Source organism: Pseudogymnoascus destructans (genome assembly GCF_001641265.1).
Source record: "Pseudogymnoascus destructans isolate 20631-21 unplaced genomic scaffold scaffold_40, whole genome shotgun sequence".
Taxonomy (NCBI): Eukaryota; Fungi; Ascomycota; class Leotiomycetes; order Thelebolales; family Thelebolaceae; genus Pseudogymnoascus; species Pseudogymnoascus destructans.
The window spans coordinates 97,579-112,831 of NW_020167558.1; the positions used below are offsets into that span (position 1 = coordinate 97,579).

General features: G+C 45.3%; 1 protein-coding gene across 1 annotated transcript; it reads left to right on the forward strand.

Annotated features, from left to right (window-relative positions):
* The first annotated feature begins 76 nt into the window (after positions 1–76).
* Positions 77–1,232, forward strand: VC83_09298 (uncharacterized protein). Its single transcript, XM_024472741.1, has 4 exons — positions 77–142; positions 199–328; positions 384–503; positions 558–1,232. Exons 1-4 carry the CDS (start codon positions 89–91, stop codon positions 1,148–1,150), a joined length of 897 nt encoding a protein of 298 aa, XP_024319726.1. The 5' UTR covers positions 77–88; the 3' UTR covers positions 1,151–1,232.
* The last annotated feature ends 14,021 nt before the right edge of the window (positions 1,233–15,253 follow it).

The window sequence follows — 15,253 nt, forward strand, 5'->3', positions numbered from 1 at the left end:
CGCTAGCGGCCGCGTACCTCCGACGCAACCAACGACATGTACCGTAGTTTATGGCGAAGTCGAGACAATGCCCGGAAATGCATAAATCATGAGACCGCGATTATTTTCGACGTTGAGGGCTTTGCGGCATGAAAATCCTTTGGTATGTAGATCTAATTGCAGTATAGCTTTTTGACAATCAACTAACTCGGTAAAAAGGGATTGCCGCGGGCTGGGACAATTCCGCGCATGCAACGAGGGCTGCCGGAACGGAGACGCATCAAAGACGTGAAGAAAGTAATAGCTGTTTCCTCAGCCAAAGGTGGTGTTGGCAAGTCCACCATTGCAGGTATTTTTTAAACTACGCTTTTTAAATAAGGTGTCAAATTTTGATTGCAGATTAGTAAACCTTGCGCTTTCATTTGCTCGCAGCGGCCTTCGCAGTGGCATTCTGGATACGGATATCTTTGGGCCCTCGATACCCACTCTTCTCAATCTCTTTGGCGAGCCACGCCTGTCTTCAAGTATGAATGCCAAAAATTTAACTGGTAAAGAAGAAAAAGTCTAACGATTACTAGATAACCAACTCCTTCCTCTTTCAAACTATGGCCTTAAATCAATGTCTATGGGCTACCTCGTTGGCCAAGACGCCCCCGTTGTCTGGCGGGGACTGATGGTTATGAAAGCCCTCCAACAGCTTCTCCACGAGGTTGACTGGGGCGGACTCGATGTCCTCGTCCTTGATCTCCCTCCAGGAACTGGGGACACGCAACTCACCATCACACAGCAAATCGAGCTTGACGGCGCGATTATTATTTCAACGCCGCAAGACATAGCTTTGAAAGACGCCATCAAGGGCATCGGCATGTTTCAGAAAACTAATATCCCTATTCTGGGCATGGTCCAGAACATGTCTCTCTTCATCTGCCCGCATTGTCTGGAAGGCACTCATATCTTTGGTGGCGGTGAGAATTCAAGCCATGGCATTGGCGTTGAGAACACCTGCGCAAAGCACGGTATTGAGTTTCTAGGCGATGTTCCTTTGCATGCTAGCATTTGTGATGATGCGGATCGGGGAAAGCCCACAGTAGTTAGTGAGCCAGATAGCGATCGTGCGAAGGCGTTTGGAAGGATAGCGGACATGGTGGGGAAGCAGATTGGTCTTTTTTGAGCGAGGAATGATAAAGAATGTATGATAGTGTAAAATCAGTCGCATAATACGTATACAATCAGGATGGAAATGTTTGAGACCTTCATCATGACTGATGTGTCGTCTATTTGACGTTGAAGGCTCTATTTATTCGGTTACTGAAACGATTTGGGTAGTGTTTGGATTATATGTATGTGCAATATTAAGATGTGGTGTATAGACTTCCAATCCTACCAAACATAGTTATGCTATACTCAGTTCAGGGGGGCATCTGAGGGTTGAACAATTAACACAATGGTGGAATTACCAGCACTTCTATAACGTATTTCACAAGCGAGTCGGACATTGAATTTCTCACCTAAAATTGAGAAATTTGCAAGGTAATAACTCAACAACAGCTTAATAATATATATTAAAAGTATGTTTCTAGCTTTTTATACTTCGTTAAATTCGTACCTAATTATCTAGGAATAATCTATGCATTAATTCTTGAGATATTAAGTGTAAGCGCTAATGTAGGAGCTGAAACAGTGTATTAAATTGTAGGGCAAAAACTCCATCTACCCGGTAAAAACCCAAATAAACTCTATCTACCCGGTCGATTACCACGTGACCATCCCCCACCCAATCCACCCGTAAATCCCCCTGTTCTCATATGAGAACAGGCCGTAAACCCCCCATAACTCCCCCCGTAACCCCCCCTGTAAACTGACCTGTTCTCATATGAGAACAGGTCAATTGTGAGGCCTGCGGCAAGTCCTGGCATTGTGCCCAGGCTCGCCGCAGGTGCCGCAGCGTGTACGGACCAAGTCCGGCACGGCGGCAACGACTGCCCCAAGCGGCAGAAGTCCTCCATGATCCCGTCGTTCCTGGCGTCCTCGAGGACGCCGGGCATCTTCCCTCCAAACCCTCTCTTTTCGGGGACGGCCTCGGGGGATTCGGGTGACTGGGGGGTCACAGATTCCTCCTAAGGCGTCAGGGTCTATCGAAAGACCCTCGACAGAGACAGGAGGCAGAGGCAGTTGATACTGCCTCTGCCAGCACGCGGCAGACAGCTCTGTCGGAAGAAAGGGAGTCAATTGACTCCCTTGTCGAAATATAAGAGTCATGGCGTGCCCACAAGGCACGCCATTCTCTTGGTATCGACGGCAAGAACAAGTTCTTGCCGTCAGGTCAACGAGGTAGATCCTGCCATTTGGCTGGACTACCCGTGCCTCTGTTAGGGAGGATATCTGGAGCCCATTGCCATGGGCCCAGTTCCTCCCCTCCTCCACCAACCTAGTGAGGAGAGGAGGCCATTGCCCTTTAGCAATGGCCTCCACAGCCAAAAGAGAGCGCTCCGCACGCTGGGCCATCACCCAGTGCCAGAGCGCATCGAGAAGCTCCACGATTGGGAGCTCTCGATCTGTGCGGATGAGCTTATTAAAGCTCTCTGCAATATTTGAAGTATCATGGCCGTATCGACGGCCACGAAACTTCGCCAGAGCCCACCGTTCGGGCTCGGCACCATAAAGGTATGCTGATGCTTCGGGCTTTAAAGCCCGAAGCTCCTCCAAAAGCCCGTCAAATTGGGCCACAGTTGTGGCCCGGGCAATCTTCCAGAAGAGGGGTAGAAGGCCCCTCCCAAACCGCTCTGAGAAATTCTCAGAGAGGTGACGACAGCAATGAGCTATCACCACCTGCGGAGAGAGAGTTCTCTCCGCAATAAGAAGCCCCTTGTCTCTATCAGAGACAAGGGTGCTTGGCTCGCTCACGAGCTCTGGGAGGGACCACTTGAGGTGGTTCAAAAACCACTCCCAAGAGTCCGCGTTCTCCGACTCGGCCACTGCCCAAGCAAGTGGCACAATGTGGCCGTTAGCATCAATGCCAACGGCCACAAGAAGAGTAAGGATGAAACGGGCCTTTAAGAAGGTCCCGTCCACCGCAACAAGCCGGCGTGAGGCTTGGAACGTGGCCCTGCTCTCCGCAGGGCACACAAAGATCCGTTGGAATCGGTCGTGTCGATCTCGAACGAGATCAACATGAACTCCTAGAGCAGATGCTTCCAGGAGGCGCTTATATGAGGGCAATAGCTGAAAGCTATGCCTCTGCGCTCCAATATCCCCTACGAGAAGGCATAGCAACGATTGCTGCGCCCTCCCGTATGTCATACTGACATTCGTTGCACTCAGTTTGCTATCAAACTCAAGAGCAAACTTAGAAATCTCCTCCTCAAACCTACAAGTCACCATACATATCTTGGCTTATCACACCAACAACAGAAGCAATACTACTCAACGATTGCTGCAAACTCTTCTACTACATCTGTTTATGCTACATACATCACGGCATATCATTTGAACACTCATTGAACAAGTTATTAAGAAAATCTCCTCCTTAAGGGGGTGGGCCAATACTACCACATGGCATATATCTACCAACTAGAGGCCTAGGAACATGAACGATAGCTCTAGAAGCTTCTACAACCCTCTATGATTCATTACACGTCATCGCTCCTTAGTTACCCACAAGATTGGTTAAGTTATGACATAATTTATCTATAGGTACTCTAACCTTAGACCTCCTTTTCACTTCCTATAGGCTAGGAACCCAAGAGATGGTTCTATGGGATTCTCTTACGTTCACTACATGATTAGCAAGCTAGTTGTGGGTCGCACTTGATTTCTAATACATTTACCAAGCCTGGTTAGTCATGGAAAGTCATGGAAAATGAGAGAACTACACTCCTTTGGCATAAATAGGATTGCCCTTTCCTTAAGAAAGGGCAAGCAGGAAATACAGTAAATCGACTAGCACATACTTCTACGTCTTTTCCAAGCTTCCAAGCATTGATCTTGTTATTCTCTGTTTTTGAAAAGTCAGTGAGGTGCTAACCTCTGACTTACCCCTGAGTTCTCAGACTCAACATTTGTTGCAACTTGTCTAAACCACTTCACCACATCATACACCTGATTGCTGCGTTGTGGAATAGTCTAAGCTACAACCCTTTGGCTCTGTTTCCTAAGACAGTGTGTTGTCTTAGTAAATTCATCCCTTCCTTGGGTGGCTAGATTCTCATATCTGGTGCACCCACCATTACACCGTAGAGAATCCCCTCCGCGAATCGAACGCGGAGGAGCTCAACAATCTCCCTTGGCGTGGTCTTCTTCGACACCCGTAGGTGTCGAGAGACCACGCCGTCCAGCCATTCTGCCTTTGAGGAGGAGGCAAACTTCTGCTGCCCCCTCCCCACGCAAGTGTGTGCCCCCTCAACGACGACGAGCTTCCATTGCTCGTCGTCAGGGCTGGCTCGGACACGCCAGGCACAGCCCTCCTCGGGACAAACAGCCATTGCCCGGTCTTTGTCCCTCCTCTGGAGCCGCCAGGAGAACTTTCCTTGACGGCCCAGTCGTCTAGGGCGCGGGACCAAGCGTCTAAGTCGAGGAACTCGCTGCCGTCGACAGGGACAGCGAGTTCGGCCAGCGAGGCCATCGTCAGATGCGGGGGCGGGGGCGGGGAGGCGGGAGTTTGTGCCTCGCGCGAGGGCTTCCGAGGGGGGTTTCGAGGGGTCAGAGGAGCAAGGGAGAGAGAGATCCTAGGAGGGGTCAGCGGGGCTCTAGATGGAAGGGGGAAGAGGGAGGAAAGGAGCTTCGGGGGTCTCAATTAACCCCCGACTTACCGTACAATTGAGTTGGCAAGTGTTGCCAGCTCAATTGTTTCGAAAAGGCCACATGAGAGTACGTGCTCTCATTGGCCTGTTGCAGGTTCCGAAAGGGGATAAGCGCTTGCCGGGTAGATGGCGTTTTTTCACCTTTGTACCGGGTAGATGGAGTTTTTGTCCTAAATTGTATTATACGGCCTGCATATAGGTTACTTTTGGTAGCTAGTGCGTATACGGTAAGGGTTCAACTTAATATGCACTAACACTGGTTAATACTACTAACGTAACGTATGGGGTAGTCGGACATACGGGGTAGTCGGACAAAAATGCCCGACTACCAACTCAGAACCTTCATACCTTCCACCATGAACACCCCACAACCATACAGTCGTGCTCAGATTGAAGACAACATCCAAAAGGCTGTCATTGCGCTCCAATTGAAGGAATTCAAATTAATTAGACTTGCTGCAGACCACTTCGAAGTTCCTAAGTCAACTCTTGCTGATAGGATGTCTGGGAAGAAAACACGTGCTGTAGCTCACGAAATTGAACAAGCTCTCTCAAATGCAGAAGAAAATACACTAGCACGATGGATTACACGTCTCACTGCCACGGGTTTTCCTGCAACTCCTATGTTGATCAAGGAAATGGCTGAAGAAATTCGCGTACGACGCGTCCAAATCACGTCTTCTCAAACCACTCTTCGGACCAATCCTACCCCCATAGGCCATGAATGGATCTATAGATTCTTAAAACGACATCCAAACTTTAAAGGGGTCTACTCAAGACAACTAGAGTCTGCACGACATAAAGAAGTTACTCCTATAAAGATTTCAGCTTGGTTTGACGCGTTTAAAGCACGAATTGAAGAGCGAAAGTACAAGCCATGCAACATCTATAATATGGATGAGACAGGTTTTGCAGTTGGAGATACTCAATCCACACGAATAATTGTTGATTCTACCTTGAAATCCAATTGGAAGGTCACAGCTGGGAAGCAGGAGTGGATAACTGTACTTGAATGCATTGATGCAGATGGTGGTGCTTTACCACCTATGATTATATTCAAGGCTAAGAATACCAATTCAAGTTGGATTCCAAAGGACACCCCTACAAACTGGCACTTCTCAACAAGTAATAGTGGCTGCTGGACTTCAAACAGTCATGGATTTGAGTGGTTGCGGAAGGTATTTGAGCCTGATGGAAATCACCCGCGAATGTTGATTATGGATGGCCATTCTAGTCACATTACTGGCGATATGATTGCACTGTGCATTGAGAATGACATCGATCTTCTTATTCTACCGCCTCATTGCTCTCATCTACTCCAACCACTTGATGTTGGGGTGTATGGACCTCTTAAGCGATTTCATGCTCAGGAAGTAGATCGGTATACTCGAGCAGGAATAAAGCGAATCCAGCGCTCCCACTGGGTTGAAATCTTCCGGTGTATTCGAGAGAAGGGTCTTATAGCTCAAAACATTAGAAGTGGGTGGAGGGCAGCAGGTTTAATACCCTTTCTCCCAGAAAGAGTTCTGGCTAACCTTCCACTTCCACCAACCGAACCACCTCGCACTCCTCAAAACTCAACCAATATCACTACTCTGGATCTCTCAATACTCTGAAGTTCTCCTCCAGATGGAACTGAACTAAGGCATGCAAATTAATTCAAGTATGGCAACTTGTGACTCTCCTGCTTAACCAACTTGACGCTTGTTACGATATCAAGTGCGCCTTGCAGCTCGAGTGGGGGTTCAGGGGTGTGGGGAGCTTTCCGGGGTTGGAGTGAAGTTTTCAGTTGTGGAGTGAATTCTCAGAACTGGTCTCGCTAAAGAGAATTCACTCCACAATAGCTGTATATAGATCGAGCCACTGCTCGAGTGCTCCTCTTCTCTTTCCTTTCTTCTCTAGATTGAGTTTAATTCATAATACCCAACTGGCGCCCTATGCCTTGGTGAACCATGACATAAAACTCAATCTCTCTTATACCTCTTTTCCTGCTCTTTGAGCTGAACCCTCTTCTGAAATCGAAATCGAAATCCACTCTTTGAAAACCCCAGAACCAGAAACCTTATCCTGAAGTCGATTCCAGGACGATCTCCAGGCAACCCCTCAAAGTTGGCTTTCGACAGTCAGCTCGACACACACACACCACCTTCGCAAGTCAGACCTTTTACAACGCTCCCTCGACAAGGATATAACTGTGAGGGAAGTGCGCTCCTCTCGAGTGGCTCCTACGGCCAACAACTGCACAATAGGGCCTTTGGCAATATGTGTCTGACTTGACGATATAAACCGAAATTGAAATAGCAACTCGCTATGGCTTATACAGCTAAAGAAAAAGCTGCAATGGCAGCTCGAAATGATCCAGAACAAGACCAGGAATCCCTGGCAGAAGGAGCATCAATTCCAAGCTCTGCAAACCAAACCAATGAACTTCATGATCCTAATTTCAAATCCGAAACCTTCCTTCACACTCTGGGCAAAACAGCTCAAGAGAGACATGAATCTATACTTCCAAATCGACATGAAAAGGCTGAATGGAATGTTGAAACCTTTGACGAATTCCAGAAACTATCTGTCGCCAACCAGAAAATGGCATGGACTTTGCACAAGAACATTCTTCAGGACTATTTGGCCCTAGCAGAGGACTCAAATTCGATACTGGCTGAAAAGGATGATGCCATTCTCCAGTTACAGGAAGTGATCCAGAGCAACGAGCAACAAATCACAGAGCAACAAACAATTCAGAAATATCTTGAAAAGCAAACCCAACAAGCTCTGAAGAATGAACCAGGACACCACTCTCACAGTCGACTGTCAGCTCGGATTTCAGACTCTCCAATCCTCACAGATGGGATAGAGCCAGCATTTGAAGACTGGGTTGTGAAAATTCGCCTCAAGCTCGAAGCCAACATTGATCATTTTCCAACACAGACTTTACAAATGAGCTACATTCAGAGTCGACTGGGAGGACTGGCAGTTCGACATGTCAATCCAAGGCTTTGACCAAACTCTACAAACAAATTGCAGACAGCAGAAGAAATTCTCGAACTTTTGGAAAAAGTCTTCAGTGATCCCGATCGAAGGCACACAGCTCAAACTGAGTATCGAAAGCTGTATCAGAGAAACAACACCTTTGCAGTGTTCTGGGCTGAGTTCCAAAGGCTCACGACAGAGCTTGATTACTCTGAAGAAACTTTGCTGGATGACTTGCGCTTCAAAGTCAACCAACAGATGCAGAAAGCCTTAGTGGCTGAAGTTGGAGCTACTACACTTCACGAGTTTGCAAAGAAATGCATGCTCATCGACCAGAACATTCAGCGGATCAAGGAACAAGAAGACAAAAGGAAGCCAAAGTCATTTTCGAACAACATGGGCCAAACTCAAAATCAGGGCCAGGCACTTCGAACTTCAATCCCTCAACCTACAATGGATTCGAACATGCAAAACAAGACGCAGAAGCTGTATCGACCACCGCATCAAGATCCAGCAAAAGAAATGCTCATGAAACTTGAGAAATGCTTCATATGCCGACAAAATGGACATCGAGCTCGAGACTGTCCCCAGAAGCTCAACGCTCAAGTGAATGAGGTATCTACAGCTGAGTCTATCATCGATTCGGAAAACGAATAGCCTCTAGACAAGTCATCACTAGAGGCAGTGCAGCCAGAATTGCAGCTTCTTCCTCGAGATCCAGTTTTGATCCGGACACCCCTTTCTTAGCTACTTGTAGAATAGGAAAATACAAAGCTATTGTCCATGCATTGATCGATACTGGTGCCACAGGTGGAAACTTCATTAATGCTGCTGATGCAGAAAGAATATGTGAAATTGAAGGGATAGCCCCAGTCGAACTTGTGAAGCCAAAACAAGTTGAAGGATTCAATGGAGAGGCTGCCCCTGCTATCACACATGCTATATATCCTCGACTACAAGTGGGAGAGCATGTGGAAAGCCTATGTCCATTATTCATTACTTCGCTGGGAAAACATTCCATCATTCTCGGGAAAGCTTGGATGAAGCAACATGGAGTTGTTCTCGATATGATCAATGATCAAGTCCTCTTCACTGGAGATTATTGCAACCATTCTATACCAGATCGAGCCCTCGAAACAGAGCCTATATCTAATAGCGAAAGACAAAGGCCAAAGAAGAAAGCCAAAGAAATGCCTCCTCCGGAACCTGCTCCGAAAGTGGAAAAACCAAAACCTTGCACCATAGCAATGATTGGCGCAGCACCATTTCGAATGCTCATGAAGCAAAGAGGAGCTCAAGTCTTTGCTATATCAATGAAGGACATAATCGAGCACAAGAACAAGACCAAAACTGAAGAAATTGACTCTCGACTGATCCTTCCGAAGGAATTTCATGAATTTTTGGATGTTTTTTCAAAAATGGCAGCAGACAAGCTACCTCCCCATCAACCTTCAGACCATCATATTGAACTCGAAGGTGATGCAAAGCTGGGATATGCACCACTCTGGAATATGTCAAAGGAAGAACTTGATTTGGTCGAAGAATATGTCTTCGAGCACTTGCCAAAAGGGTTCATTGAAGCAAGCAAAGCCCCATACTCTTCTACCCATTATGTTTGTGAGAAAGCCAGGTGGTGGTCTTCGATTCTGTGTTGACTACAGGAAGCTAAATGCCATAACGAAAAAGGATCGATATCCCATACCACTCATTGATGAAACGCTGGCCCAAGTCATAGGAGCAAAATATCTCACCAAACTGGACATTCGACATGCCTTCAATCGAATTCGAATGCAGACAGAAGAAGATGAAGACCTCACTACATTCAGAACTCGATTTGGATCCTACAAATACAAGGTCATGCCCTTCGGACTCACAAATGGTCCAGCAACATTCCAGAGGTACATGAATGAAACCCTCATGGATTACCTCAACCAATTCGTCACCGCATACATGGATGACATTCTTATCTACAGTGCTACTCGAGCGGAGCATACAGAGCACATAAGGAAAGTCCTACAGAAGCTTCGAGAAGCTGGACTGCAAGCAGATATCTCAAAATGTGAGTTTTTCGTCCAAGAAACCAAATTCCTAGGACTCATCGTGGGAGTCAATGGCATTCGCATGGACCCTGCAAAGGTTTCTACTATATTGGAATGGCGAACTCCAAAATCGCTCAGGGATATGCAAGCTTTCATTGGATTCTGCAATTTCTATCGAAGGTTCATCCGAAATTACTCCAGCATCATGAGGCCATTGGTGAACCTTACCAGAAAGGATCGGATATTCGAATGGACTCATGCATGCCAAACTGCATTCGAGCTGTTGAAACAAACAGTCACAGAAGCTCCTGTCTTGAGGCATTTCGATAGAAACAAGACAGCCTATGTCAAAGCAGATTCCTCAGACTTCATCTCATCAGGAGTCTTGTCACAAAAAGATGATCAAGGGGTTCTACATCCAGTGGCATACTTCTCGAAAAAGCTAGCACCTGCAGAATGCAATTACGAGATATATGACAAGGAATTGCTTGCAATCATCAGATGTTTCGAAGCATGGAGACCAGAACTTGAAGGGACAGATTTTCCAGTCCAAGTCTTGTCTGATCACAAAAGCTTGGAATACTTCATGTCCACCAAGAAGCTGACAAGAAGACAAGCTCAATGGGCTGAATTCCTCTCTCGATACAACTTCCAGATCATCTATAGGCCTGGGAAGCAAAATCGAAAAGCAGATGCTTTGACTCGAAGGCCTGGTGACAGACCAGAAGGCAATGATGAGGATGATCGACAAAAGCAACAGCTTCAGGTGTTGCTACCACCTTCGAGGCTACATCCAGACATTCAGAAACTCAAAGAACAAGGCCAAACAGCTCAGCTAGCTCCAGTGGAAACTCATATCAGAGAAATGACAATTCTTGAGAAAATCCAAAAGTCTCAACTGGAAGACAAATTCTGCAAGGCTACACTACAGAAGCTTGAGAATGGTGATCGAACAAGCAAAGAGGTTGCATTGGCTTATTGCGAACTCAAAAACGGCATGCTAGAATATCAAAATCGAGTTTGGGTGCCAGAAACCATTCAGGTGGACTTGTTGAGAGAAGTTCATGAACAACCTTCTATGGGACATCCAGGAGCTGGAAAGATGCTGCGAGTCATGAAACAGCACTATTACTGGCCAAACATGGACAAAACAATAATTCGATATATCAAAAACTGCCATAGTTGTCAAAGATCGAAACCATCTCGAGATTCCTACAATGGACTTCTACAACCAATCCCTATTGACAGTCGACCATGGATGGATATATCAATGGATTTCGTGACAGGATTACCACTCTGTGAAGGGAACAATGCTATCTTGGTTGTTGCATGCAGGTTGACGAAAGAAAGACATTTCATTCCGTGTTTCGCTGGGCAAGAAGGGACTACTGCAGAAGCTACAGCACAGCTCTTACTTCGACATGTATGGAAGCACCATGGTCTACCAAACTCGATAATATCAGACAGAGGTCCTCAGTTCATTGCAGAAGTCTGGAGTTTGCTCTGCAAAATTTGGAAAATTTCGGCCAAACTTTCAACTGCCTTCCACCCAGAAACAGATGGACAGACTGAGCGATTCAATGCAGAGCTCGAACGCTACTTGCGAGCTCATGTGAACTATCTTCAAGACAATTGGGTTTCATACTTGTGCATGGCGGAGTTTGCTGCCAACAGTTTGCCATCAGATGCAACCAAGACAAGTGCGTTTTTTGCGAACAAGGGCTATGAACCAAGAATGAGCTTCGATACAGAGCAGCAAGCATATCACAAAGCCAAACAAGAGCACAAGAACATAGCTCAGACCATGGCAAAGGTTTGGGAGTTTCTGCAGGATGAAATCACGCTCTTGCAAGCAAAAATGGAACATTTCGCGAACAAGAAAAGGAAACCTGCACCACGCTATCAAGTGGGAGACAGAGTATGGCTTTCAACTCGAAATATAAAGACACAGAGGCCATCAAAGAAGCTAGACCACAAGCAAGTGGGACCTTTTGAAATTCTAGAGCGAATTGGGCAAGTTGCATATCGGCTCAAACTTCCAAACAGCATGAAGATTCATCCAGTATTTCATGCCAATCTATTAAGACTTGACTCGAATGATGCAATCGAAGGGCAGCAACAGGAGCCAGAGCCTCCAGTCATTGTCAATGGCGAAGAGGAGTGGGAAGTGGACGAAATCCTCAACTCAAAAGTTATTCGAAAGAAACTTTTCTACAAGGCAGCTTGGAAGAACTATCCACCAGATGAGACATGGTATACTGCAGAGAGCTTTGAAAATTCTCCAGAAGTTACCCAAGCATATCACAGAAAATACCCTCAGAAACCAAAATGAGAGCTGGAGACAATTGTTTTTTTTTGAAAATGGGATTTCTTGATCAGGAGATCAACTCTGGAGTAGGGGGGGGGTAGTGTTACGATATCAAGTGCGCCTTGCAGCTCGAGTGGGGGTTCAGGGGTGTGGGGAGCTTTCCGGGGTTGGAGCGAAGTTTTCAGTTGTGGAGTGAATTCTCAGAACTGGTCTCGCTAAAGAGAATTCACTCCACAATAGCTGTATATAGATCGAGCCACTGCTCGAGTGCTCCTCTTCTCTTTCCTTTCTTCTCTAGATTGAGTTTAATTCATAATACCCAACTGGCGCCCTATGCCTTGGTGAACCGTGACAATGCTATGCCAAGAGAATGACTAGGCTGGTTGAAAATCAGAATGCTGAACTCAGCATCCTTCGGAAGGAGGTAAAAGAGTACAAAGAGATACTTGAGACACGAAAGAAAAGAACTACGGGCAAGAGAATTAAGTTGCAAGGCGAATTTGTATTCAGTACCGAGGAAGTGTTGAAAATTGTCCGGGAGGCAGAGTTGAAGTCAACCGAGAAAAGACCACGTGGAAGGCCACGCAAACGGCCAATTGAAGAAGTAGACGAGGAAGTTGAAGAGGAAGAGGTAGAGAACGATTCAAGCGACCCAGAATTGGAATTGGAGGAGTGTGTGGCACGTAGGACTCAGTCAACTAGAGTAGAATAAACTTTTTGTCCGACTACCCCATATGTCCGACTACCCCATACGTTACGTTATTAATATTTGCTCTTCTATTTCTGTTGAAATAGATATATTTTCATCCTTTGATAAGTTTAATAATATATCTTGTACTGCTATGTTAATAACATGAACAATACAAGGTATATTACCATTAAATGTTTCTAATCCTAAATTAAGGTATTCTTCCTTTAAGTTAGAAATTAGAATATTATTATTAGAGGCATTGTCTCTAGTAATACTATAATTAATTAGTAAATTATTAAATCTTAATAGAGGGGGTTTATATACCTTTGAATATGTTCAAAAATGTCAAATTCATCTAAAGTATACTTTAAGACTTTAAATAAATAACTTCCTGTATGGTTTTCTTGTAAATTAACCATATCTAGTAATTTTGACTTTAATTCAAAGTTACTATTAATCCAATGACTATTAAAAGTTAATATATATAAAACATTTAGTTAGAATTTGTACTTACATAGTAATTCCTAAGTAATCTGTTTGATTACTAGCTGTCCATACATCTAAAGTTAAAAAAAATGTTCCTTTTAACTCTATATGCTTTTTAAATTTATCTTTAATAGATTCTTTAGCTATATTATAATATAGATTTAAAGAATCTATTATATTTTGTCTATAAAGACTAGGAACTTCTTCATCTCTAAAAATAGTTAGTATAATAATATTATAAGAAAATAGAATAACGTGGTTGTACACCGAGTCGTGAATGTCACCGAGTCGTGAACTTTTCCCTACTTAGCTACCTACGAACTTCAACATGCGTTTCCTCCACAACTACCAATGAAAATCCAAACCCAAGAAGCGCGAATCATTCTAGCTATTGAGGCTCTTCAAACATGTAAATCGCTTAATCGCAGGTCTGCATCAATACTATATAAAGTGCCTTATTCTACGCTTACTGATAGAATGGCCGGCCGACCTTCTCGACGCGAAACCAAAGCCAATAGTCATAAATTGACTGAGCTAGAAGAGGAAGTGATTATTCAAAATATATTGGATATGGATGCAAGAGGATTTGCACCTCGGCCTGCTAGTGTGGAGGATATGGCAAATTATATCCTTGAATCGCGTGGGGGAAAGCACGTTGGGACGCAGTGGGCATATCGATTTATACAACGCCGCCCCGAGTTAAAGACGCGTTTTAATCGCGTTTATGACTTTCAAAGAGCCTTGTGCGAAGATCCTGAGCTTATTGGAGCGTGGTTTCAACTTGTGCAGAACATGAGAGCAAAGTACGGCATCCAAGACTGCGATTTCTACAACTTTGACGAGACGGGCTTCATGATGGGCGTTATTAGCTCAGCTTTAGTTGTTACGCGCGCCGATCGACATGGCAGAGGCAAGGCAGTTCAGCCTGGCAATCGGGAATGGGCTACAGCAATTGTTTGTGTGAATGCTGAAGGCGGGAGTATCCCTCCGTTTTTAGTAGTTCAAGGGAAATGTCACCTTTCAAGTTGGTATACTGAAGGCGGCCTTCCTCACAATTGGGTAATTAAACCAACAAGCAATGGATGGACCAACAACGAGACAGGTCTAGAATGGCTTCATCATTTCGATAAACATACTTGCAGTCGTGCAAAAGGACCATATCGGATGTTGGTTTTAGACGAGCATGAAAGTCACGAATCAGCTGCGTTTCAGGAATATTGCAAAGCAAACAACATCATAACTCTCTGTCTACCTCCTCACTCGTCTCACCTAACTCAGCCACTTGATGTTGGGTGCTTTAGTGTTCTTAAACGCATGTATGGGCGTCAAATTGAGACCTTTATTAAGGCTCATATAAACCATATTACAAAGGTTGAGTTTTTTATAGCTTTCCACGCAGCTTATAACCAGTCAATAACAACTCAAAACGCCAAAGCTGGATTTCGCGGAGCTGGTTTAGTGCCCTTTGATCCGCAAGTAATCATTTCAAAGCTAGACGTCAAGTTGCGGACTCCTACACCTACAGGACCCCCCTCTATAGACGCTGATCCTTGGGTTTCTCAAACGCCTCGCAACCCAATAGATGCTCTCTCACAGACTACTCTAGTTAAAAATCGCATTGCACGGCACCAAGGAAGCTCGCCAACCCCCATTTTTGCTACTGTTACTGCATTAGCTAAAGGGACAGAGATTTTGGCACATGAAATGACTTTATTGTCAGCTGAAGTCCGCACCCTTCGAGCAGCAAACGAAGCTCTTAGCAAACGCCAAAAGTCTCGTGTCCGTCAAGGGTGTGCACTTTCTGTAGGGGATGCACATGATGATTTGTCCCAAAGGGCAGTTACGGAGCAAATAAATCATGAGAAGCGCTCTGGAGGGGTTGGTAGGAATGAGGGGCAACCAGGTGTACGACATTGTGGCACTTGCGGGGGGGCTGGCCATAATGCACAAACTTGTCAGGAGGTCATAGAAGTACTTAGCT